The 22,785-nt window shown below is 53.0% G+C and overlaps 4 protein-coding genes across 5 annotated transcripts in view; 2 read left to right on the forward strand and 2 right to left on the reverse strand.

The window, feature by feature from the left end:
• The window catches only part of EFS (embryonal Fyn-associated substrate), a 10,193-nt gene extending 5,728 nt beyond the window's left edge, over nucleotides 1–4,465 (reverse strand). Inside the window, exon 1 of the mRNA XM_017544542.2 lies at nucleotides 2,998–4,465. Coding sequence (XP_017400031.1) covers nucleotides 2,998–3,015 — 18 coding nt within the window. The 5' untranslated portion in view covers nucleotides 3,016–4,465. The remainder of the gene's footprint in view (nucleotides 1–2,997) is intronic.
• A 6,408-nt stretch (nucleotides 4,466–10,873) lies between these two features.
• IL25 (interleukin 25) lies at nucleotides 10,874–14,523 on the forward strand. Its single transcript, XM_037744291.1, has 3 exons — nucleotides 10,874–11,040; nucleotides 11,241–11,485; nucleotides 13,754–14,523. Exons 1-3 carry the CDS (start codon nucleotides 11,032–11,034, stop codon nucleotides 14,007–14,009), a joined length of 510 nt encoding a protein of 169 aa, XP_037600219.1. The 5' UTR covers nucleotides 10,874–11,031; the 3' UTR covers nucleotides 14,010–14,523.
• A 416-nt stretch (nucleotides 14,524–14,939) lies between these two features.
• Nucleotides 14,940–17,927, forward strand: CMTM5 (CKLF like MARVEL transmembrane domain containing 5). Of its 2 annotated transcripts, XM_017544550.1 has the most exons (5): nucleotides 14,940–15,507; nucleotides 16,484–16,636; nucleotides 17,187–17,279; nucleotides 17,455–17,539; nucleotides 17,629–17,927. In XM_017544550.1, exons 1-5 carry the CDS (start codon nucleotides 15,382–15,384, stop codon nucleotides 17,640–17,642), a joined length of 471 nt encoding a protein of 156 aa, XP_017400039.1. In that variant the 5' UTR covers nucleotides 14,940–15,381; the 3' UTR covers nucleotides 17,643–17,927. The 2 variants fall into 2 exon arrangements, with proteins under 2 accessions (XP_017400039.1, XP_017400040.1); XM_017544551.2 differs by lacking the exon at nucleotides 17,187–17,279 and having other exon boundaries at nucleotides 15,046–15,507.
• A 2,177-nt stretch (nucleotides 17,928–20,104) lies between these two features.
• Nucleotides 20,105–22,785, reverse strand: part of LOC108315283 (myosin-6) — a 25,443-nt gene continuing 22,762 nt past the window's right edge. Inside the window, exons 31-34 of the mRNA XM_037744286.1 lie at nucleotides 22,487–22,777; nucleotides 21,295–21,390; nucleotides 20,538–20,672; nucleotides 20,105–20,184 (exon numbers count right to left, since the gene is read on the reverse strand). Coding sequence (XP_037600214.1) covers nucleotides 20,161–20,184; nucleotides 20,538–20,672; nucleotides 21,295–21,390; nucleotides 22,487–22,777 — 546 coding nt within the window. The 3' untranslated portion in view covers nucleotides 20,105–20,160. The remainder of the gene's footprint in view (nucleotides 20,185–20,537; nucleotides 20,673–21,294; nucleotides 21,391–22,486; nucleotides 22,778–22,785) is intronic.

Raw genomic sequence — 22,785 nt, forward strand, 5'->3', positions numbered from 1 at the left:
TTAGTAGAGACGGGGTTTCACCATGTTGACCAGGATGGTCTTGATCTCTTGACCTCGTGATCCACCCGCCTCGGCCTCCCACAGTGCTGGGATTACAGGCTTGAGCCACCGTGCCCAGCCTAATCAACTAATCTTACTTAATTCTCACAACAACCTTACAAGGGAGGAGCCATCATTACCCCATTTTGGAAAGAAAAGTGGAAGAGCTAGGTTAGTACTTTGCCCTACGCCATATCGCTGGCACAGCTGGTGGGGCATAATCTGAACCCTAAGCTGCTTGATTCCAGAGCCTGTGCTCTCACTCGCTGCTCTACTGCTTCTCCACAATTACAAATGTAGGAATCTACTTAAAAGAAAGAGTAGTAACAGCGGCTCCGAGGCTCCCTAACTCAAAAGTGAGTCAAACGCATAGAAGGCCTTCTTGTATCTAATTTCCCTTTGCTATAACCCTTCGCAATGCTCTTGCTCCATGATGTCCTTTGGTAGAATTAAGCTTAAACCACTTAAATACAATTATGTTCAGCTTCAGTTTTGATTGTTAAATGATGATGACTGCTGGTAGGATCCCAGGCAGTGGTGACTTACATGTAGTGTTTGAGAGCAGCTAGTTAGGCACTACTAGCCAGGTAGCCAAATGGACTGACTAATTCAGTAAAAAAGTCTCAAGTTAAAGATCTCAGGCAGCCTGCCACCAGACCCGGGGGAGAAGGATGCCCTGCTCAGTCAGCAGGAGTGCATGTTCCTCTTGGCTGATGTTTCCCTCTGGTGGTGGGGTTGTCCGGCCCTTCATGGCTGGGTGATTTTAACAACAAATTGCTTCTTCTTGCCTGATTCCCAACTCATCAAACCATTTTCTGATTAAATTTTGGTTTCTAAAGGATATTGTCCCACACAAAGAAAACATGCCAACCAGATGACACAAATTCCTGGTTAGCGCTGCACTTTTCTTTTTAGTAGTAAATTATAAATCAGTGTTTTGTATCTAGCCATGGGGATTAAAAGCACGGTTCCAGAGGCAGACCTGGGGTTGAGTCTTGGCTGTGTCCCTTTCTTTTAAAAATTTTATTTAAAATATTTATTAATTTAGAGACCAGCTCTTGCTCCGTGGCCCAGGCTGGAGTGCAGTGGCACAATCATAACTCACTGTAACCTCAAATGCTTTATTGCAGCCTCCTAAGTAGCTGGGATTACCGTTGCCACCCACTGCTCGGCGCTCTGTCCCTTTCTAGCCCAGGGAAGAACGGGACACAGCATTTAAGTTTTCTGAGTCTCAATTTCCTCCTTGGTAGAATTCCCTATTCACTTATCCATTTTCAGATGATAATGGCACTATCTTCACAAGGTGGTTGTGAGAACTGCATAAAGAAACTATGACAATGCTTAGCACAGGGCCAGGTGCAGTAAATGCTCAATAAATAATAACTGTTATTAGAAACCTGTGAGTTTGATTAGCACAAGTGCCCTTGACCCCAAAAAGAAAAATCCACCTTTTTGGGACTACAAAGCTGACCAGTTGGACCCTGAACCATGCATCTCTATGCCAGAGTACCCCTAGAGGTACTCTATCTCCAGAGGGCCTCCTTCCCCACCCTGAGCTAGGGTTTCCTGGCCATCATTACAGATTGAGGAACTAAAAGGAGTTTGGGGCCAGGTGCATTGGCTCATGCCTGTAATCTCAGCACCTTGGGAGGCTGAGGAGGGTGGATTGCTTGAGCCCAGGAGTTTGAGACCAGCCAGGGCAACATGGCAAAACCCCGCCTCTACAAAAAATACAAAACATTAGCGGATGTGGTGGTGTGTGCTTATAGTCCCAGCTACTCAGGAGGCTGAGGCAGGCAGATCACCTGAGTCCAGGAGGTCAAGGCTGCAGTGAGCCATGATTGTGCCAGTGCACTCCAGCCTGGGTGACAGGGTGAGACCTTGTCTCAAAAAAAAAAAAAATTAAAAAAAGGGAGTTTGGCTGGAGAAAGAACCAAAATTGAACTTGTCCTCAAAGGGTATGAGAGGACATTGGGTGGCTCTGTGCTTCTCTTTTCAGTCTCACAATTATCTCTCCCAGAGTCCCCACTGAGAAGGGACCAGAAAGCAGGTGACAGCCTCGCTTCCCTGGGAAACTTAGGCAGGACCTGGAAGAGGGTGTTGGAACAAAGCTGCCTGAATTAGACTGCCTAGACTGCAGAACAGAAAGCAGAGGTGGGGCTGCCGAGCGCTCCTCCCTGTGTTAAGTTTGAGTTCTGTCCAATGGGGTCAAGCCTCTGGGCCCTGCCATTGCAGGACTGAGTTGTTGATGGACTGATTGATGATGGGTGTGGCCACTCCTGCTCTATACCCCGGCAGCGGCCCAGCTGACTAGTGAGGGAACAGCCAGTCTATTGCGGGTTTCAGAGGGCCTCTGAACTGTCTGGGAGGCCGCCTCCCACTGTCCCATCATGCCAGCTGTCTCCTCCCTTTGTCCTCATCCCTGGAAAGTGGCCTGAGGCTGGCTGACATCATCTCCCCTCCTCCCTCTGTCTTCTCTTTCTCCTTGCCTGATCTCCCTCCTTTGCTCTATTTCCCTCTTTTTCTTATCCCTAGAGATGGGCCTCCGTGGGCCCTTCAGCCTCTTGTTTTCCGTGAGCCACTAGGTCCTTTCAACTCCCTCCAAACCTTTCATTTGCCTCCCAATCACAAGCCCCCGCCAACCACCAGTGGCCATCTGTTCCCGCCCAAAAGGGAGCAGGCAGGACTCGGGATACACTTGCCCCCTCCCCTTTATTCAGGCGCAGCCTCTAGGAAGAAAAAGGAGAATGGGGAGGAGGGGCGAGCCGGAGCCAGGAGGAGAGGGCATGAGGAGTGAGAGGGCGAAGGGAAACAAAAGTGAGAGGAGAGGGACACAGCCTCCTGGAGAAGAAAGGGACCAAGGAGAGAGACAAAGAGAGGGCAGAAATAAAGTGACAGGAGCGCAGGGCAGGCCGTGGAGGTCTCTCCCCGGTAGCCTCCTCTCCCTGGTGGACTCACCGACGTGGCAATGGCCATGGCTTTGGCCTCCCGTGCAGCCTGCCTCAGGCCAGGCTCGGTTTTGCTGACTTCAGCGGTGGCTGCCCCGCACCATGGTCCGCGGCCTCTAGGCCAGGAGGCCGCCCCCAGCTGTGGCGCCTGAGTCGTGGCCTCCGCCAAAGTTGGAGGAGGAGAAAGAAAACCCACAAAACTTCCCAAAGAAGAGGCAGGCTATCCAGGCAGGAGGAGGAGCGGGGCGGGCCGGGGCGTCGCTGCGGGACGGCATCCAAGGGCGCGCGCTCCTCCGTGCTGTCCCTGTGGCCTCCCGGGCGCCACCGTCTCGGCCAGGCCCGGGAGCTGCCAGCCCTAGGCCGCAGGGGCGCCTCGGGCCCACAGGAGCCGAAAGTTCCTTTCTGGGGCCGAGACAGACAAGCAGGGGCAGGCGGGCGCTGGGCTGCGCTCGACGCCTCTCCAGGCCGCTCAGGAGAGCCTCGAGGGCTGGGAGAAGCCGCCTGGGAGAAGCCGCCGGGGCGGTTCGGCTGGACAAGCGAGTTTAGGGGGCCAACCCTCTCCACCCTACCGCCGCGGTGCACAGCGGTGCTACCAGGGCTGGGGTCTGCGGCGGTCCCGCTGGGAGCGAGGGAGTGCGAGAACTGAGATGTTTGTCTCAAGTTGCTTGGCGCCAAAGGCCCCGAGAGTGTGGCCGTGCGGCTGGTTCACCGGAGTGGCAGCTTCTGCCCAGACACTCGCACCCCCCGCGGCGCGGCGGTTCTCACGCGCGCACTCACTCAGCGCTCCCAGGGGTCTGAGGTCGCCGCCACGGCACCTCGCCCGGGGCTGCAACAACCAGCACGCAGGCACCCCTGGAACAGGCCGGACTGCCTTCGCGACGCGCGTCCCGCGCCCGGAAGGTGGAGAGCCCCAGCCCCTTTCCAGCCCTCGGCTCCAGGGCTCAGCGCCACGCGCTCCGGCTCCCACCCTCGGCCCCTGGCACCCGGCGCCGGCCTCGCAGGTCCCGCTCACACGCACCCTGGGCAGGGCCCCGCGGCGCGCCCCATAGCTTGGGGGCAGCTCCCAGGTGTCTCTGGGAAGGGAAAGTAAGGCCACAAAGCAAAATGAGCAAAAAGGCGAAGGAGGAGCAGAGGCCCGGGTCCTGTGGACTCGCCTGGGCTGGGGGTGGGGACACTGAGAGGGCTGCGAAGGCTCCGGGGGGGTCGCGCGTGGCCCCCGGGCTCAACCCTGGCTCACGGCTGCCCTTCTCTCCCCTTCCTGGGCTCCAGGCCCCTCTCAGTGCAGTCCCTTTCTCCTCCCCTCAGGCCCTCTCCCCTCTCCTCTTCGTCGCGGGGCTCCGTCCTGGGGATTAAGAGAAAGGAGGGAGGGGAAAGGGGTGGAGAAGGGAAGGGGCGGAGGAGAAAGGGGGACGATCCTTCCAAAGGCGGGTGTTGAGTTTCAGCTCAGGACCCTCAGGTCCAACTGTCTGTTCCCACCCTCTCCCCGCCCCCCCAACCTCCGCGCCTTAGTCCCAGTCCCCAGTCCCCAGTCCCCCGCGCCTTCCTCCTCCAGACTCCGCGGCTGGCGATCGTGGTAGTCTGGTCCGGTCGGCTGCCTTCGGGAGCTTTCCTCTCCCTGCCACGCCCCCGTCTCCCCCGCCGCCCCGCGCCTCTCGGCCTCCTTTTCATTAGCCCCACATCTGTCTTTCCCATGGGAGGGAGCGCACGCCTTCCGCCCTGCGGGGCCTTTAGCGGAGCCTCTCGGCTTCTCAGTGCCTCCGCTGCAGGGCGGCAGGGTTCGCTGGGCCGTTCTTGCAGGGCACAGGCGGGGAGTCTAGTGCTGGACATGGATTCTCCCCCTGGTGACAGAACAAGAAGCTGGGCGTCTGGCCCCAGAGCTGCAGGCAGGCAGGTTGTGTCGCCTCTTATACTCCTCTGCCAGTCTGGGCCTGCCGGCCTACACAGCCTGGTTCATTCTTGCTGCTAGGAGGAGAGGACTGGGGACCACCGGCACAAAAGTTGGTAGAACTCTTCCAGAGGAGCTGAGATCTAGCCCCCGAGGAGTTTCCATTGAAAGGACGTTGCTCCCAGCTTCTACACCTCCTCTGCCCTGGGATAACTCCTTAGTGTGTGCTGCTTCCCTGGACCTTACCTTTGGGACACACACATCAGGGCCTGTCAGGCTTGAGTGAAAGCCTGCCTTCCTCCATTTTTGAGATTCCTGGTATTTAAAAAGCAAGATGCCAAACAGGACTGAAAGATATGGTATATTTTGGATGTTTACGTTGAGCAAATTAACACTTCAAACACATACAATAGAGAATGACTCTGTGCATTAGCTTAGTTGGAGATATGATCAGAAATGTAATACAAGGCCCTGCGAACTTGAGGCTCTGGTCAGATACCCCTGCCTCAATATTCCATAGGCCCACACATCTAGGCATTTCCTAGGACAGTGTGGCCAGGACACCTGCCCCAGCTCCTTCCCCACTCTATTGCCTGGGCACGAGTGAAGAACCCTCTGTGGGAAGGGTTGGGTGGAGCCTATGGGGTGGAATAGGGAGAGATTCTGCGATAAACATGGGGATGGGGATGAACGGTGTTGGCTCTAGGCTGGCTCTTGGTGATGGAACAGAATCCTGAATAGATTCCCAACTCCACTAGGATGGAAGAGGAACTTTTAAATTTCTAGGGAGAGCTCCTGCTTCCCAGCTTCAGTTTGGTTGGAGGTGGCCACTAGGGAAGACTTTCCAACCAGGCACACAGACATCAGCTGCTGGGAAGTGACTTGGTGTGATCTCTGCCCAAGGGACTGCCAGGAAAATTGGGGTCTAAGGTGGAAGTAGGCACGAAACTCTGTCTTCAGAAACGAATGCTTTGACTGGGTTGAGGGGAAATAGATGGAGGCCAGAAAAGGCTAAGCAGGAAGGAAGCTGCTAGGACCAGGCAAGGTGGTGGGAGATGGGCAGGCAGCTTCCCTGCCCAGGGAAGGGTAGAAGAAGGACAGCAGAGGGCAAATGAATGGGAAATAAGACAGCTTCTGAAATACCCAGGTGTGGAATGGAGACAGTCAGTCACGAGTGAATTCTGCTTAACTAGCAATGTGACCTTGGTCCAGTTATAGGGCATGTGAGTCTCAGTTCCTTCTCTGTAACAGTGACTTTGGTGAGGAGTAAGCTTATGTAGATTGCCAGGCACAGTGCTCTTCTGTGGCTTTTCCTCTTTACCCTGGCTCCCCCTCTGACTTGCGCTTTCCTGAAAGCTGAAAGTGTTCATTGTTGAGGGCAGGTGGAGCTCCTGTCCTTATGCCATTATTTCTGCCCTCTCCTTTGCAAACAGGTTCAAGGTGATTCTGACTTGTTCACGGAGAGCTCTAGGCTTCAGGAGAGGTTGGAGAAGACCCAGGCTTGGAAGGTAGCTAAGACCCTGGGTGGGTAGCAGCCTCAGACAGCAGGTCTTCAAGGTTTGCCCTTGCCATATTCAGGGAGAAGAAAGGAAGAAACCCCTCCATCTGGCTTCCTGGGTCCCAGTCTTTTCTCCCATTCTTTCCCCTTCACTGCAGGTCCAATGAGCTTGTTTCTTCCTCACCTTACCCCTACTTGGATAGCAGGAGGAACTTCTTGGTTGTTCACCAGAACTTCCTGGATGCACACCAATTCTTCAGTCCTTCTCTCTTTGGACCCATAGTTCCCAGATTGCCTGGGTCCTAATCCTGGTTCCAACATTGGCTAGTTACCTTGGCAAGTTCTGTGACCTCCTGGACCCTCTGGTTCCTTGTTTGTAAAGTGGGAGTATCAATGGAACTTTTAGCATTTATTTGTTGTGAGAATTAAGAGAATACCAAGAACAGTGTCTGGCCCATGATGTGCAAATTTTGAGCAAAGGCAGCTACTATTATTGTTATTGGGTGATGGCCCTGTGGGGGCACTAGAATATCAAGGACATGACGTCTGCCCTCAAGAAACATATCATGTAGCTCATGCTTGAATCCAGTCAATACCTTCCCACTGACCCTGGAATAACATTCAAATACTCCATGGTAGCCTGGAAGACCCTTATGTGATCTGCTCCCTGCCTACCTCTTTCACCTCACCTTATCTCACTCTCTCCCTTGCCTCTTGTTCATCAACTACACTGTCCTTTCTGTTACTCAAATATGCCATGCTCTTTTCCACCTCTAGGACTTTGCATGTCCTGCCCCCTCTGCCTAAACCACTTCCCCCAGACCCTGTCCATCATCAGGTCAAATCCTGTATACTCAGAAAGGCCTTTCCTGGCTTTCCAAGTTAAAGTTGCCCCTCCTTCCTTTCCCCCACCCCCAGTAACTCCCTACCTCATAATGCTGTTTCATTTTCTTCATAGCATTTATTATTATTATCAGAAATTATCTTGTATCCTTGTTTATCATCAGTGTCCTTCTAAAATGTAAGCTTCATGAAGCAGGGACCTTGTCTGTCTTGTCTTCCTCTGCATTTCTAGCCGTTAGAATAGTGCTTGGAATATAGTAGGTGCGCAATAAATATTTGGTGAGTGGATGAATGAACAAAGGAAGCCATGACTATAGGACAAAGCCAAGTAAACCAAGGGGCCTCCTGGGGAAGTATCCAGCCCTGGGCTAAAGGCATGGGGTTGTTGGGCTCTTTGTTGTGCTAACTCTGATTCTCCATATCTCCCATGGGTCTAGAGATGGGTTGTCCTTGAAAGCTGCTCCTGGGCCTAGGCATTTTTGTGGCTAAACCATTATCCCTTACAATCAGAAAGTGGTAGCACTGTTCTGGGGGCCTCCATCTGTACCAGGTGTTCACTCTTTAGTTGCTGGATCATAGGCAGGTATGGTAGGGTGGTGGCCCAAGCCTGAGGGAAGCATCTACTTACCAGTAGGTACATAAGTATTTCAACATTTTGATGTTCAGTGCCCTAGCTTCATGTACAGTGAGTGCCAGTGAGCTTCAATAGACCCTGCTGAGTCCTGTGGATTCAGCGCTATTTCAGGAGGTGAGGTCTGGAGCAGCTAAGCTGGTTGGCACCTTTGTGGCCATGCAGGTTAATGTTCCCCCCAACCATCACCCACCCAAATCCACCCACTTCTACCAATGAAGAGGGAGGAGCAGAGAGAGGGCTAAGGTCCAGAGCTAGTTATTGGCAGAGCCAAGACTTCAAAGCAGCAGGTGGGACTTGCATATCTTCTTGAGAAGTGTCAGGGAAGCCATATTCTCACTTCCTGCAAGCCCCACGAGCCTTTCCAAGCCAAGATTGTAAAGTATATTCCACCACATCTTCCCTGTCCTTTCCAGGCAGGTGCTTCTCTCTTTTCTCGGGGCCGCAGGAACAGGAATCCCAGGAAACTCTCTTCAGCTGCCAGGTCAGGCCTAGGCAGGTGAAAACATGCTGGGAGGGGACCTTGATGTCACGTGCCATGCAGACTTCCCTTTCTTCCTGCCTCCAGCATTCTCCCCATTGCCACCCCCATATCCCCACACCCACAAGGGTTCCCTGGAAGCTGAAGTGACTCAGGGATTCCAAAACTAGTCACCTAAAGGGGAAACCCCTCTGGAAAATGTTTCTCATGGCAGGAAGTCACCCTAAGGAGTCCCACAAAGCTGCTACTGAGATAAGGGCAGGGGGTGAGCAAGTGGGGTGGGGTGGGGGCATGTGGCTCAGAGCACAGGTTCTCAGGTCAGTCCTGGTCATCACAGGGGTGGGAAAAGCCAACCCTTCCTGGAGAGGTTCTCCTTCTGCCCTACAGGGATATCCTAAAGGACTCTTCTGAAGGGCAACATTCCTGGTGATCTAGGCTGGGTCCTCCCTGCAGTGTCAGCAAATGAAGCAGGTAGCTGGGATCACTTCTGGCTCCTTTGAACACCCCCTCCTGGGCAGGGGTCAAGATGGGAGATCTGAGCCAACTCCAGTTCTACTACCTTATTAGCCCTGAGGTTCTGACTGGTGAGAGTGAGACCCATAAGAATCCAGCTCTTATGAAATGGCACTGCCTCCTAAGAGCTTGTCCTGGGATTGAGGTTTTTCCAGGAGCACCAGAAGCCACCCTGAGTCCATGCGTTCTAGACCAAAGGCTAGGAAAGGGAGCTAGCGCAGTGAATCCCAGCCAGCAGGCTGGATGCCTAAGGGGCAGAAATGCCCTGTGGCTTTTAGCAGGTTCAGTTGGAACTTGTCCCAACCCAAGCCCAGGTGAGTAGGAAAGCGTTCGCTATGGGGCTCCCCTTCCATTCACAGCCAGCTGGGGATAAGCATGGAGTGGCACTTCTGTGCCAGGAGTTTAGATGTGGAATTGGTCAGAGCTGGAATGAGAAACCAGCTCAGCCTCTTTCTTTGTGACCTTGAGAAAGTTATTAAATTTCCTTGGGCCTCAGTTTCCTCATCTGTAACATGGGGATAATAGTTTCCATGTCATGGTTTCATTTAAGGATAAAATGAGATGATGCATGTTCAGGGCTTAGCACCATGCCTGGCACATGTAAGTGTGCACAGGAGCTGAGGCCAGCAGGATATGGAAGGGAGAGGACGTCTGGGAGTACACTGGGTAGAGGGTGGGGCAGTGAGAGTGGGGCCATGATACTGGCCTCATAACTCTTCCTGAGTGCCCCTGCTCTCCAAGACACCACCTGTTTCTTCTAAGTGCCCCCATCCCACAGTTCCAGGTGTCCCAAGACTCACCAGAGCAGAGCAGCTTCTCCCAATTTTCTGGATTGCCCTCTGACCTCATCACTCCTCTCTTTTGGAGCTGCTTGGCCCTAAAGCACTTGAAAGGTTCCCCCTCACTCTGCAGTTTAAATTATTCCTGGTTCCCTTTGTTTATTTCCTGAGTCCTTTGTTACTAGAGGAGTATTTTCTAAGGGAAAGCACATGCAAATCAAGCCGCATCATTCTAGGGGCAATGTCTGTGTATGGGCATGTTGGGTGGGTGTGGGGAAGGAGGGGGACTAATAGGCAAGCATGAAGAGAAGGACCTGCAGGGAAGGCCGCACTGCCCACTCTCAGCACAGTGCCTCCCAAGCAGGCTGGACCCGGCTGACCTGTTGTGTCTTTGGTGTCAAGCCCAACTCTGAGCCTTTCTAGGGCACACATACTCCCTCCTGACTGATAGTGGCCCATATTTCTGGGCCTGCTGAGGGTGAGTGGGCTCACTTCATGGCCTGAGAGCAGTAGCTGACCCTGTCATAGGCTTGGTCCCCAAGACTCTGTGAATGAGAGCAGGTTGGTCTCTGGAACTGAGACCTCCTTCCTGTTGGCTCTTAGGTGAGGCTGTTTCAGTTTCCCTCCTCTTCCTTGATTCACTTTCTCATTTGTGCAATGGGAACACTCACCCACAGCTTCTTCCATCAGACCTTGCCCATCTAGCCAACAAACTCAGGAAGTCAGGGCCTTCTCTGCAGCCCTGTGAGGATAAGCTTGTATCCCCGATGGGGGACAGTGACTGGTGAGGGCAAGGGGGAGTTACGAAGTGAGTCATGGACAACAGGGGAGAAGTCATAGATATTGGTGGTCATAGAAGTTTGGGGTCATCGAAAATGCAGAAGAGGCCAGAGAACAAAGGGAATGGGACTCAAAGGATATCTAAGGGAAGCGAAATATTCACAAAGGTGGGTATCAGGAGAACATCTGAGAAGAGGGGAATGGTAACGCCAGATCCTGGATGGGGGCAGCAGGGATCAGCAAAACGAGGCCTCTTGAAGGGAGGCCACAGGGAAATTCCCATAGTACCAATTCACAACAGAATAGCAGACTGCTACTGCTTTGACCCCATGCCTGGAAAAGTTCAAAGAGCAAAGTTTACCCAATCAGCTACCAGGCATATAGTGATGGTCATCACAACTTCCATGAGTATTGCATTTTAAGCAGCCTTTGGAAATACTTTCAGGGTTTTGTTTTGTTTTGTTTTGTTTTATAATCTCAAGTCACTCCCTAAAAAGATAGTGGAAATAAATTTGAATAAACAAAACAGGTTAGCTGAAAATAAAACCAGGACTCCTAACCTGCTCTAGTTAGCCTGCTTCCACCAGGCCTGTCAGCCAGTGCTCCACCTGTGACTGAGTGAGCCGTGCCCAGCATGTACCAGGCCAGTGCAGAGGGCTGCCGGAGGGCTGTGCTGAGAGGGAGAGGAGCAGAGATGCTGCTGAGGGTGGAGGGAGGCCAGCCTGCCAGGTCTGGGGCTGGGGGCCAGGTGGAGCCAGAATCTGGGATTCCAGGGGGTGGGCACAGGTGAGAGGGCAACCCAGATTAGGTGGAAACAGTTCTCTCATTAGCCTTTTTTTACAGGTGGTTACATTCTTGGCAATGGTCATGGGAACCCACATCTCCAGTCTGCGGCTGCAGAAGGACTGCAGCCTCTGGCCCAGCTGCTGCTCCAGCAAAGTGCAGGACCTCCGTGAGGAGTGGCTGAAGTGGAACACTGTGCCTGTGCCTCCCTCGGAGCCTGCTAGCCTCCCCCACCATCCAGAATCCTGCAGGGCCAGCGAAGATGGACCCCTCAACAGCAGGGCCATCTCCCCCTGGAGATATGAGTGAGTCTGCCACCCCTCCCGAATACCTGAATGTGTTTTCCTGTGTGTGCTGGTTAGGGTACATGTGAGGGATGAGGGAAGTTCCAGCTTACTTTCCCATTTTGATCTGAGAGAGGTCTGTATCTGAGTCCTAGCTCTGACTCTCACTGGATGACCTTGAGTCAATTATTCAAGTTTTCAAGACTCAGGGTTTTTTTGTTTTTTTTTTTGACACCTGTAAAATGATATATTGTCCCATATGCTAATGTGCAGATCAAATGAAATAATGTATATTAAAGTCTGTATTTATGTTGGTTTTCTCCTTTTCTTTTTTATATATTCATTTATTTTAACCACTAAACCACCAGGGATCTCCTTTTCTTTTTAAAAATCCCTATAGTGGTCCATGTTTTTCTGAGAAAAATATTGGAATAATGGCATGATACAGGCATGAAACATCCCAATCCAAATGATACTGCACAGGCCATGAATGGGTTAGTTGTAAGTATACTAAGGGAGTGAAACCCTCAATTCTCAGGGACAGCTGACTGGTTGGAGCTCTGGACTGGTTATCTTTAATCATGACCATGGTTACTATATTCTTTCACTCAGTGTGCCACATAAATATTATAGTTCTCTATTTGTGTCATGATGTGAAAAATACTAGGAAGTGCTGAAATATGGACAATGAAGGAAAATATTAAAAACTAGAGTCTTAGGGATTCCAGATATTGGACATCACTTCTTCCATCTCATTCTGTCTTAGCATTGGGTTTGGGGATGGATGGAGAAGTTCAGTGGTGGGGAGGGATCTAGGATGGATACCACAGGTCATGATGCTTTGGAGCGGTCTCAGAAGCTGGCTGGGTCCCTGGGCCAAAGTGGATGGCACAGGAGCTTCTTAGGGAAGGCTGGGTGCCAGAGGGTTAACTCAACTGTCTTCCAGACCCCTTGCTGGGAGTCTGTGAATCCCTGAGGACCACTCAGGTGGCTTTCCCCAAAGTGCGTTCTGTATAGCACTCATCCTATGAGCTGCTTTTCAGAAAAAAGTAATGCCAAGTAAACTTGGGAAAGACTGCTCTGTCTCCTACTCCTTGGAGATTCATACTGTCATCTGTACATTAAAGTCTGCAAGAAGTCTGTAGAAAATAAACCGTTAAACTAGTGTTTCCCAAATTCATTTAAGCACCCAACCTTTTTCTTGCAGGGGATTTATTAGGAAACCCACTTTGGGATGTGCTGTGCTAGCTGAACCCACTGGCCAGGCTGGTCTGTGTGGGGAATGGTCCTACAAGCCGGGGACTGTCTCCCGCCAGACTAACAGAGTCCCAGACCTGTGGGCCATTTACTTTTCAGTGTTTTTCTTCTTTCTTTCTCTCTCTTTCTCTCTTTCTCCTTCCTTCCTTCCTTCCTTCCTTCCTTCCTTCCTTCCTTCCTTCCCTCCCTCCCTCCTTTCTTTCTTTTCTTCCACAGTGTCTGGAAAAATGTTAAGGGAACAGTTGAGGATAGCTTCCTCTGGGCTCTAGGGAGTGGGACTGGTAGGGAGAGACTATTAGCTTTCACTCTTTATACTCTTTTATACTTGGACGTCAGAGTGGTTTTTACTTTTGCAATCATGCTATAATAATAATAGAAAGAACACCTGAAGGACAGGTGCGGTGGCTCATGCCTGCAATCCCAGCACTTTGGGAGGTTGAGGTGGGCGGATCACCTAAGGTCAGGAGTTCAAGACCAGCCTGGCCAACCATGGCCAACATGGTGAAACCCCATCTCTGCTAAAAATACAAAAATTAGCTGGCACGGTGGCAGGCATCAGGAGAACCTAGGAGGCAGAGGTTGCAGTTGAGTCAAGATTTCATCACTGCATCCCAGCCTGGGTGACTGCAAGACCCCATCTTAAAAAACAAAAAAAAAAACAAAAACAAAAACAAACAGAAAGAAAGATGATCTAAAGTGTAATCACTACAATTAAGAGAACTCATGCTACAGCCCAGAGAGAGGCAGTGCTCGTCGATGGAGGCTAAGGCAGGAGCCTGCTCATCCTCCTCTTCCTCCCTCAGGGTCCCAGGACCAGTTGGAAAGCACGTGCTAACCTCATTTACAGGGGGAAAATTAATTAAGAGAGGAGGGAGGTGACTTGTTCAAAGTTACACAGCAAGTGGGTGCAGATCTGAGACAAGAGACCAAGGCCCCAGATGCACCATTTCCTTCCTTTGTTACTCCCACACCACCCCATCCTCTCTGTTTCTGGCCCAGCTCTTCAAGGCTTGACAAGTGCCGCCCCCACAGGTTGGACAGAGACTTGAACCGGCTCCCCCAGGACCTGTACCACGCCCGCTGCCTGTGCCCACACTGCGTCAGCCTGCAGACAGGCTCCCACATGGACCCCCAGGGCAACTCAGAGCTGCTCTACCACAACCAGACTGTCTTCTACCGGCGGCCGTGCCGTGGCGAGCAGGGCACCCACAAGGGCTATTGCCTGGAGCGCAGGCTGTACCGTGTTTCCTTGGCTTGTGTGTGCGTGCGGCCCCGTGTGATGGCCTAGCTGGACCGGTTGGAGGCTGGTCCCTTTTTGGGAAAACTGGAGCCAGGTGTACAACCACTTGCCACGAAGGGCCAGGACACACAGATGCTTGGCCCCTGCAAAGGGCCGTGTGGAACAGAAGGATCCCGGGACAGGATGAGGGGCTTTGGGGGAAACCTGCACTTTTGCATATTTTGAAAACAGCAGCTGCTGCTTAGGGTCACTGGAAGCTGGTGTCCTGGCATTTTCTCTTAGGAAAGATTTTCAAAGTTCTGCCCATTTCTGGAGGTCACCACTTCTGTCTCTTCCTGTCTTCCCATCTCCTGCTACCCTGGCCCAGCACAGGCACTTTCTGGATATTTTCCCCTTGCCGGAGGAGAGCCCCTCATTTTATTTGCTGGTTTGTTTACTCATCACTCAGTGAGCATCTATTTTGGGTGCATTCTGGTATACTTACTAGTCTTTTGACACGAATGATTCTGAGGAGGAAGCTGTTATTGAATGTAGAGATTTATCCAAATAAATATCTATATTTTAAAATAGCCTAATCTGTCTTTGACATCCATGGTTCCTAAACACCTCGCGGTCTCCCAGCCTGTCCCTTCTGCTTCCCACCATTGGCCCTCACCTCTGCCCACCCTGCCAGCTCTCTCTGCTCTCCAGAATTTCTGCTGCACCCTTCCACCCTCTCCAGTCTCTGTCTCCCTGGCCCACCCCGAACACCAGGGTGGGGGCTAGGCCGCGCTCCCAGCATGCTGGAGAGACAGAGGCCCATTGAGGCATTGCAGCAGGCACACAGCGCCCCCTTGTCCCCCAACAATCCGCCTTTGTCCTCCAGTCCTGGCTGCTGCAGCTTGGTCCTGGGGGTGCTGCCTGGGCTGGGTTCCAGCTCCCATCCTTTCTAAAAGGAAATGGGAGAAAGGACCCGCCAAAGAAGAGGGTTAAGGTTAGGGAAGGGGGACACAAATGTCTTCAGGCTTAGGTCCCTGGGTCCTCCCAGTCCTGCCCCTGTTCCTTTACTCACGTCCCAGCTCCTCCCAGTTTCTTTTCAGACCTCCTCCTCTCTCCTTCCTTCTCCTCTGCTCCAGGCTGGGTTGGGCTCTGAGCAAGGGGAGGGATTAGAGCCTCCTCCCTCTCTGCCCCTCCCCATGTGTCTCTAGGGGGCTGGTGCGGGCAGCAGCAGAGGCAGTCTGGGCAGCTGGGTGAGGGCCCATCTGGGCAAGGCCCCCAGCGGCCGCCTTCTCTCCCAGGGCCCTGTGGGCAGGCCTCCTGCTTCACTTGCAGGTTTCTTGAAGACCCTTCTTGCTCCTGTCTGTTTCTCCATCCTGCCAGATATCTGCTTCTCTTGCTGGGCTGGTGGCAGGAGGGGGCTGTGTTGGTGGGCCCCACAGAGATGCTCAGTGCTCGAGATCGCCGGGACCGGCCCCCTGAGGAGGGGGTATCTGCAGAGCTCCAGGGCTTCGCGGTGGACAAGAACTTCCTCACCTCTCTCAAAGGCATCCTGCTGGAAACCGAGCTGGTAACAGCTGCCTCCCCAACCTGGTGCCTCCATCTCCCCGACTCCTAGCTCCTGGCCAGCCTTATGCCAGTCCCCAGCTCACCCTTCAGCAGCCTCCCTCCCCAGGCCCTCTGGACACCTCTCCTGCTCCCAGCTGCCCCTTCTTCATCTCCTGCTCTGCCTTCTTGCTGCCTCTCCATCTGGAGCTATTTACATTGCAGCAAGAAAAACTGCAGTTAGACAGGACAGCTTTTTGGGACATTGAGGGAGCATGAAACATAGGGATGGGACAAAGGAGTGCCAGCCTCTAACATGGCCACTTGTCAGCATGTCCAAGAAGCCTAATTATCAAAAAGGGCAGACTTCCTGCAGCTGCACTTTATCTGTGGCCTGCTGTCCAGGAACATCTCTTCTCAGGAAAGTATCTTCCCTGGTTACTTAGCAAGACCACAGTGTAAACTTAAGGCCTCTGCATGTGTGCCACCCTATGTCACCAGAGCTCAAGGGACCCCCAGAGTCCACTGGGCAGCATCTGCCTTCTAAACCTTCTGTCTTGGCATAGAATCAAAGGCTCTGGTCCTTGTCAGAGGGCTTTCAGGCATCTGGGAATAGGGAAAGCATGATGGGGCAGGGGGCACCTCTTGGCCCCTGTGGGCACAGCTCTAGGGACTGGCATTCACACTGTACCCGTGCTCCTGGGGGACACCACTCAGGTGAATTACTGTGGGATAGTGCTCCTGGGAGCCATGTGGCTTGGCCAGACTGCTGGGGTTGCTGGGTCAGCAGAGTGGGAGGCCGGAGATTGCCCTTGATGGGCAAATGCCCTGCCATGGTGGCTCCTGACACCAGGGGAGAGGGAGATGCACAGGAGTCCTTCCTTCTCTCCAAGGACAGGTGGTGCCTGCCAGCCTAGGCTAGCTCCCACAGAGGGGAAGGCAAAGGCCTAGCCCCTGCCTATGTCTCCTTCCTGGCATGTTTCACATGCTTGGTCCTGCAGGCCTTGACCTTCATCATCTTCATCTGCTTCACGGCCTCCATCTCTGCCTACATGGCCGCAGCGCTGCTGGAGTTCTTCATCACACTTGCCTTCCTCTTCCTCTACGCCACCCAGTACTACCAGCGCTTCGACCGGCTTAACTGGCCCTGTCTGGTGAGGAACCCTGAGCCCAGCCCAGTTTGGGGTCCTTCCTTCTCCTCTAAATGCTGCGTTTTCCTTTCCTTTCTAAGCTAGGGGAAGGGATTAGAGCCTCCTTCCTCTCCCAAGCTTCTTTCCATCTCCACACCCCCGCTGGGCTTTGCCCCGTGCTATGTCCTGCACTCAAAGGTGTGGTGTGCTTTGATCCACACCGATTTCACAGCTGCAGGGCCACTGGTACTCAGGAAGACCATGTCCCCTAGATCTGTTCTCCTACTCAGCAAAGGTCCAGCCCCAGCCCTGGCCTGGCCTGACCCCGCTGGCTGGTGGGCTCCAGCTCCAGTGCCTGGCTTCTGGCCCTGATTGTTCCGGGTTCATCTGCTTCCACTTCCTGGGGATCAGTGTGAGCGCTCTGTCTCTTGAAGGTGCTTCATATTGTGTGAGGGGCACCCCGTGGAGGGGGTTCAGAATCCCTCAGGGTCAGGCTGCTGGGTAGCCTGGAAAAGCTCAGGGTAACACCCCCTGCCTTCTAAGGTCCTGTTAACCCTGCACCTCTGGCCCCCAGGACTTCCTGCGTTGTGTCAGTGCCATCATCATCTTCCTGGTGGTCTCCTTTGCAGCTGTGACCTCCCGGGATGGAGCTGCCATTGCTGCTTTTGTGAGTTTAGCCCTGCAGGACTCCTCAGCCCCTCATGAGCTCAGGCTAGTGCTTGCACACTTTCTGTGTCAGAAGCCACAGCCAGGGCCTGGGGTTCCAATCTGCACCTCCTCCCATATCTTAACCCAGTGGCCCGATAGCCTCCGTTTTGCCATCCCCACTGCTCCTCCCACAGGTTTTTGGCATCATCCTGGTTTCCGTCTTTGCCTATGATGCCTTCAAGATCTACCGGACTGACATAGCGCCCGGGGCCAGCCAGGGTGAGTGCGTGTTCTCTGAGAAGAGATGCCCTCCCCGACCCTTAGCTACCCATCCTGATGTGGGTCCCTTCCTGGCTCCATCTTCACAGGGGACCGGCAGTGACTCTGGGGATACCTGGCTCCTAGGCCCAGCCAGCCAGAGGGGACAATGGAGCCTAGACACGTCTCCTTGGGATTCACTGGCCCCCAAGCCCAACAAACCCCACCCCAGCCTTACAGAGATGTCTGGCCTGAGACGCCACTGGGGACTTATCCATGGAGCCTGGTGCTCTGGGATCTGGCTCCTGATGAAGCTCTGGCCAGAGGAGGGGAACTTCTGGAGAGAGGGAGGAGGGAGGGGAGGAAGCTGGGTCCCTAAGTCGTTCCCAAATTAAAATATTCAAATCCTGCTGGTGAGTCTCTTTCTTCCCCAGAAATTAGGCAGGCCAGGAATTCCAAGGAGTATTGATGGAAATGCTGCCGGAGCAGGTTGTGGCCCCTCTTTAGGACCGGGTTTGAGCAGTGAGGATGTGGGGGCTAGCCAGAAGAAGCTGAAGACATCCTCCAACACAAAACTTCTACACCACACCTCTGTGTGCAAGGCCATTTTGTGGTATGCCTGGTGGCTGGGCTGGAGTTCTGCGTGTGAGAAGGCACGGCCTTCCTGATGGCCACATCCACCACCACACCTGTTCCCACAGGTTAGCGGGCTGGAGGCGAGGCGCTTGCCTGGGGTGTGTGCAGAGCTCCCCCTCGTGGTGTGGGGAAGACTTGGTCCACAGGACAAACGGAGAGGGCAGCCTAAGGCATCAGGGAAGGGAGAAATTTCCCAAAATGTGGATGCTGGGGAGAGCCCATGGATATCAGCTGGTCCAACGCCCTCCTTTCACATAAGAGAAAATAGGCTCAGCTAGGGTAGGTAAACTCATTTGTGACAGAGCTAGGGCTAGAACACAGCTCTTCTGATACCTAGTGCCTAGCGGGTGTTCCAGATACTGTACTGAGCCTCCTTGTAGCTCAGAAAAGAATGACCAACTCATCCCTCCACTGTGGGTCCACCTTCCCAGCTTGCCAGCTCCTCAGCACATATTTCCTGAGCATTTCCCATAGGCAGACCCTGTGCTGGGCGCCAGGGCCTCAGAGGTGACAGGGGAGCCTGTCCCTGGGTATTCACAGGCTGGGAAATAGACAAGCTGGTCAAGGGATCCCCACAGTGAACACTATGAGAAGGCTTAGGGGAGTTTGGAACAGACACTGCCACAGCCTGGAGTCAGCCCTGCTGGGCTGAGACAGACCAGTGCAGCCGGGACGTTCCTGCCCAGCCTGAGGGGCCCAGCATGGCCTGGCTGAGCAGCTCCATCCCAGCTGATGGGCTCTCTCCTCTCGCTGATGCGTGTGTGTTCCTGCCCTGAAATACAATCCTTCTGGAGTGCTCCTTCCAGCTGCAGGCCCCAGCTCCCAAGTCCTGCCTGAAGCCTGGATCTTGAACTCTGGTCACACTGCTCTGCTCCCTTGGTGGCAACCACTCCTCTCTCTTGGTCTTTTTCCCGCCTCCTGCTCCCTGTTCTCCTATCCTCAAGTCCTGGCTCTCCATCAAGGCTGGTAGCCACTCCTGGGCTAGAACCAACAGGATTTTGTGTTTCTCTGGTCACTGCTCACGGTTCTCAGGGCTTTATGAATAGTCCATTCTCGAAATCTCAGAGGAGGGATAGAAGAGGCTCCACTCAGGGAGTCAGGGAGATGGAGTTCCAGGTGAAGGTTAAGGAGGTGGTCAGCACAGCCTGGCTGCAAAGCCCAGTGGGGAGTTGGGATTTGCTTTGTGCAGAATGGGGTCAGGACTGGCCCTGTCCCACATGCAGTTGTGTGACCCAGGCCAGATTGTCTCTAGTAAGAGCTCAGAGAGAGCAGAAATGTGACCACAGTGTTCCCCTATACAGGCACCTGTGCTGTCTGAGTCTGTATGAGAGCCAACATGAATGAGCAATGCCCGGGTTTGGTCCTCATGGCATATTGGTTTGGTCTCAGTGTTGGTTTGCCCCAAAGTCTCATGGTGAGGTGCTGAACCACAAGGGGCAGGGGGAGACCCCTGGGGAAGACAGAGAGGGGGACTCACTGGGGCTTAATTCCTAGGGGCTGACTAGAATGGAATCTCTCCCATCTCCTTTCCCATACCTTAATTCTCAGCCAGCTCTGAGCCTTTTCTGGCATTGGTGGAAAATTCATTTCAGAAAGAATGGGTGTCCTAGGACATCTTTAACTGTTGCTGCCTCAGGGGTAAGGTAGGTGGACAGTGGCTTCAGCTTCAGGACCAAAATGCTACCTCCTACTATCTAGGACTGTCTCACCATTTTGATGCCATTGTCTTCTCCACTTTTGAAATTTCTCCCTTTCCACCCTTGTGTGGTTGACTGAGCAGAACTGGGACTCACAGCTGTCCACCTCAGGCAGGGCACCTCACTCCTCTGCACTTCAGTCTCCTTCCTTGTGAATATGGGATCCCTTGGCTCCGGCAGCTCTAATACAGGGGCTGGGGGCCTCCCTCCTCCAGGATGGACAGTTGGCAGGAAGGACAGATGGGCTCAGGCAGAGTTTGGCACTCCTATTTATTATAGGTTGGCAAGAGCGAGGTTCCTGAGGCAGCATCACTCCTCATCATGCATTTTTTGCTGCAAAAAGAATAAGAGGTATGAGGGGCCAGCTGGCAAGAGGGAGAAGGGTGTGGGGACAAATTCCTGGGGGATTTAGAGGCCTAAAGGAGATGCCCTTTGAGGGACAGGCAGGGCCCCAGGGATCTTGGGTCCCACTTAGATGCACTTGTGATTTAGGAGGATAGAACTGGGGCTCTCTGCAGAAGTTCCAGTCAGTGGGGGGCTGTTTGGAGCAGGAGAGTGGATTCTCAGGTTATGGGAGCTGTGGGACTGCCTACGTATAGGGCAAGCAGTGCCCACTCTGAGGGGCACCCATGTCAGGGAACATGCTAATGTGGAAGTGACTAGTGAAACCCAGGGGAAGGACCCACCTTGGCGCCGATGTCACGGCTCTTGGCTCGCAGCTTGTTGACCTGGGACTCAGCGATGTCTGCCCGCTCCTCTGCCTCATCCAGCTCATGCTGCACCTTTCGGAACTTGGACAGGTTGGTGTTGGCCTGCTCCTCCTGTGGTGGGACAGTGGGGATGGGTGAATGAGCTGAGATGGGCTTTGGGATTCTCAGCCTCTCAGCCTGAGGTTCCAGCTCCCTGTCCTTGAGACACTCATGCCTCAGGCATATTCCTGCAACACCCTTTCCAAGGGTATCCTGCACCCACCTTGCACCCTCCTCAAACTTGTACAGCATTCGGAGTCCTTCACAGCCATCCACTGCCTAAGACAAATTGAGTTTTGCTACACCTGTCCCAGCCCCTGGGTTTCTGAGCAGGCATGCCCATCAGCAGCTCACATCCACCCAGACATCTTCCCCATTGCCCTATGCCTAGCTGGGTCCCCTTCCAGGCCTAATTCCATTGCCATCTTCCTGCCTTCAGCTTTGACTGCCCCATGTCCTGCACTAGCATCTACACTGCCTTCTGATGGGTTACGGTGTCTGAAGTTTGTTGGTGGTGCCTTTGTTAATTCAGAACACCTGACACAACTCTGAGCATACCAGATGTGTAAAATTAATGTTTGAGAGATAAAGTTTATAGCAAACTCTTTGTCCAGGCCCCTCTGTGGGAGATGCTTATTAGTTCTCACACACAGTAGGTGTGTTGATGAGAAAGGAAAGAAAACCTTGAACTCACCGCCTCCTCGGCCTGGCGCTTATAGGCCTTGACCTTCAGTTGCAGCTTGTCCACCAGGTCCTGCAGACGCAGTAGGTTCTTTTTGTCTTCCTCTGTCTGGGGGCGGGAGGGTGGGAGAAGCTAGTTTGGAGGAGGAGCAAATGCAATCACCTTTCCCTCTTCCATCATTTTACTCTTCTTTTGCCTTTACTGCCCTTCCCTACAATGGTCCAGGTCAAAGAGGTGGTGGAGAAGATTCTCCGACTCTATTGTAGGCCAAAGGGGCGATGCAAGGTTGTCAGTCAGGGATTCACAAAGCAATGAAGGCTGCAGTCTTAAAGCTAGAAGTTGGGGAAGGGGATCAGAACCTAATGGAATTCCTTAATGCGGTAATATAAAGGTACCAGGTCTGTTCCAGCTCCAGTCTGGTGGATAAAGCTCCAACTTGGACCTACACAGGTGTTCTTGGCCAGTAGTTCTTGACCAGAAGAGGAATAATGAAGAATGCAGAAAGAAGGGGGTATTATCATAATCCAAATTACTCTATATTCTAATATATTGTATTGGGCCATAATTCAGGTCTCAGGATCATTGGCTCCAACGTTACACCATCCTTCCTATCTGTTTATCATTGTATGTGCTAGGATGCCATTTCTACTTCTGCCCACAAATCACCCTGCAGTTCTGCATCTGTAATCTTTCTTGTGCCTCTGGCATCCATCTATCAAATGGAGTGACACCCTTGTCTCCTCAGCCTTTTCTTCCCAGGGACACTGAAAATAACAGGTCACGGGCACAGTTCTGAGCTATGCAGATGGAGGTCTTAGAACATTCTGGGGCCCTCTTTCTCTGTGGCCTTCTCTTTGGGTGCTAGAAGTTCCATGGAAGATTTCCAAGTATTTTTCCCTCGCTTGATTCTTATCCCCATAGTCCAAGGTGGAAAGATTCTTTGGACTCTTCATGGTAGCACTTAAAGTTATTTTTTAAAAAAACCCAGGGAAAGGCTAGTTAGAAGAGTTTTCAGGAAGTAGAAGTAGATTCTTCATTTTCTGGAAAAACTCATAAACTCAAATCAAACTGACTGCAGAGCGTGGAAAGATTAAATCTACCCACAGCGTCTTAAGGGGGAAGTGACAGGAGCCCTATGTGGGCCAGGCAGTGGGACCAGAGAAGCAACTTCCACATCTACTTCTGGCCTCTAGCGCCACCGCACCTGGTAGGTGAGCTCCTTGATGCGCCGCTCGCTCTTCCTCATGCCCTTCACCGACTCCGCGTTGCGCTTCTGCTCGGCCTCCAGCTCATTCTCCAGCTCCCGCACCCGCACCTCCAGCTTCTGCAGCTGCTTCTTGCCACCCTTGAGTGCGATCTGCTCGGCCTCGTCCAGCCGGTGCTGCAGGTCCTTAATGGTCTGCTCCATGTTCTTCTTCATGCGCTCCAGGTGGGCGCTGGTGTCCTGCTCCTTCTTCAGCTCCTCTGCCATCATGGCGGCCTGTGTGCAGGAGAGAGGTGGCA

This window comes from Cebus imitator, unplaced genomic scaffold (assembly GCF_001604975.1).
Source record: "Cebus imitator isolate Cc_AM_T3 unplaced genomic scaffold, Cebus_imitator-1.0 Scaffold170, whole genome shotgun sequence".
Lineage (NCBI taxonomy): Eukaryota > Metazoa > Chordata > Mammalia > Primates > Cebidae > Cebus > Cebus imitator.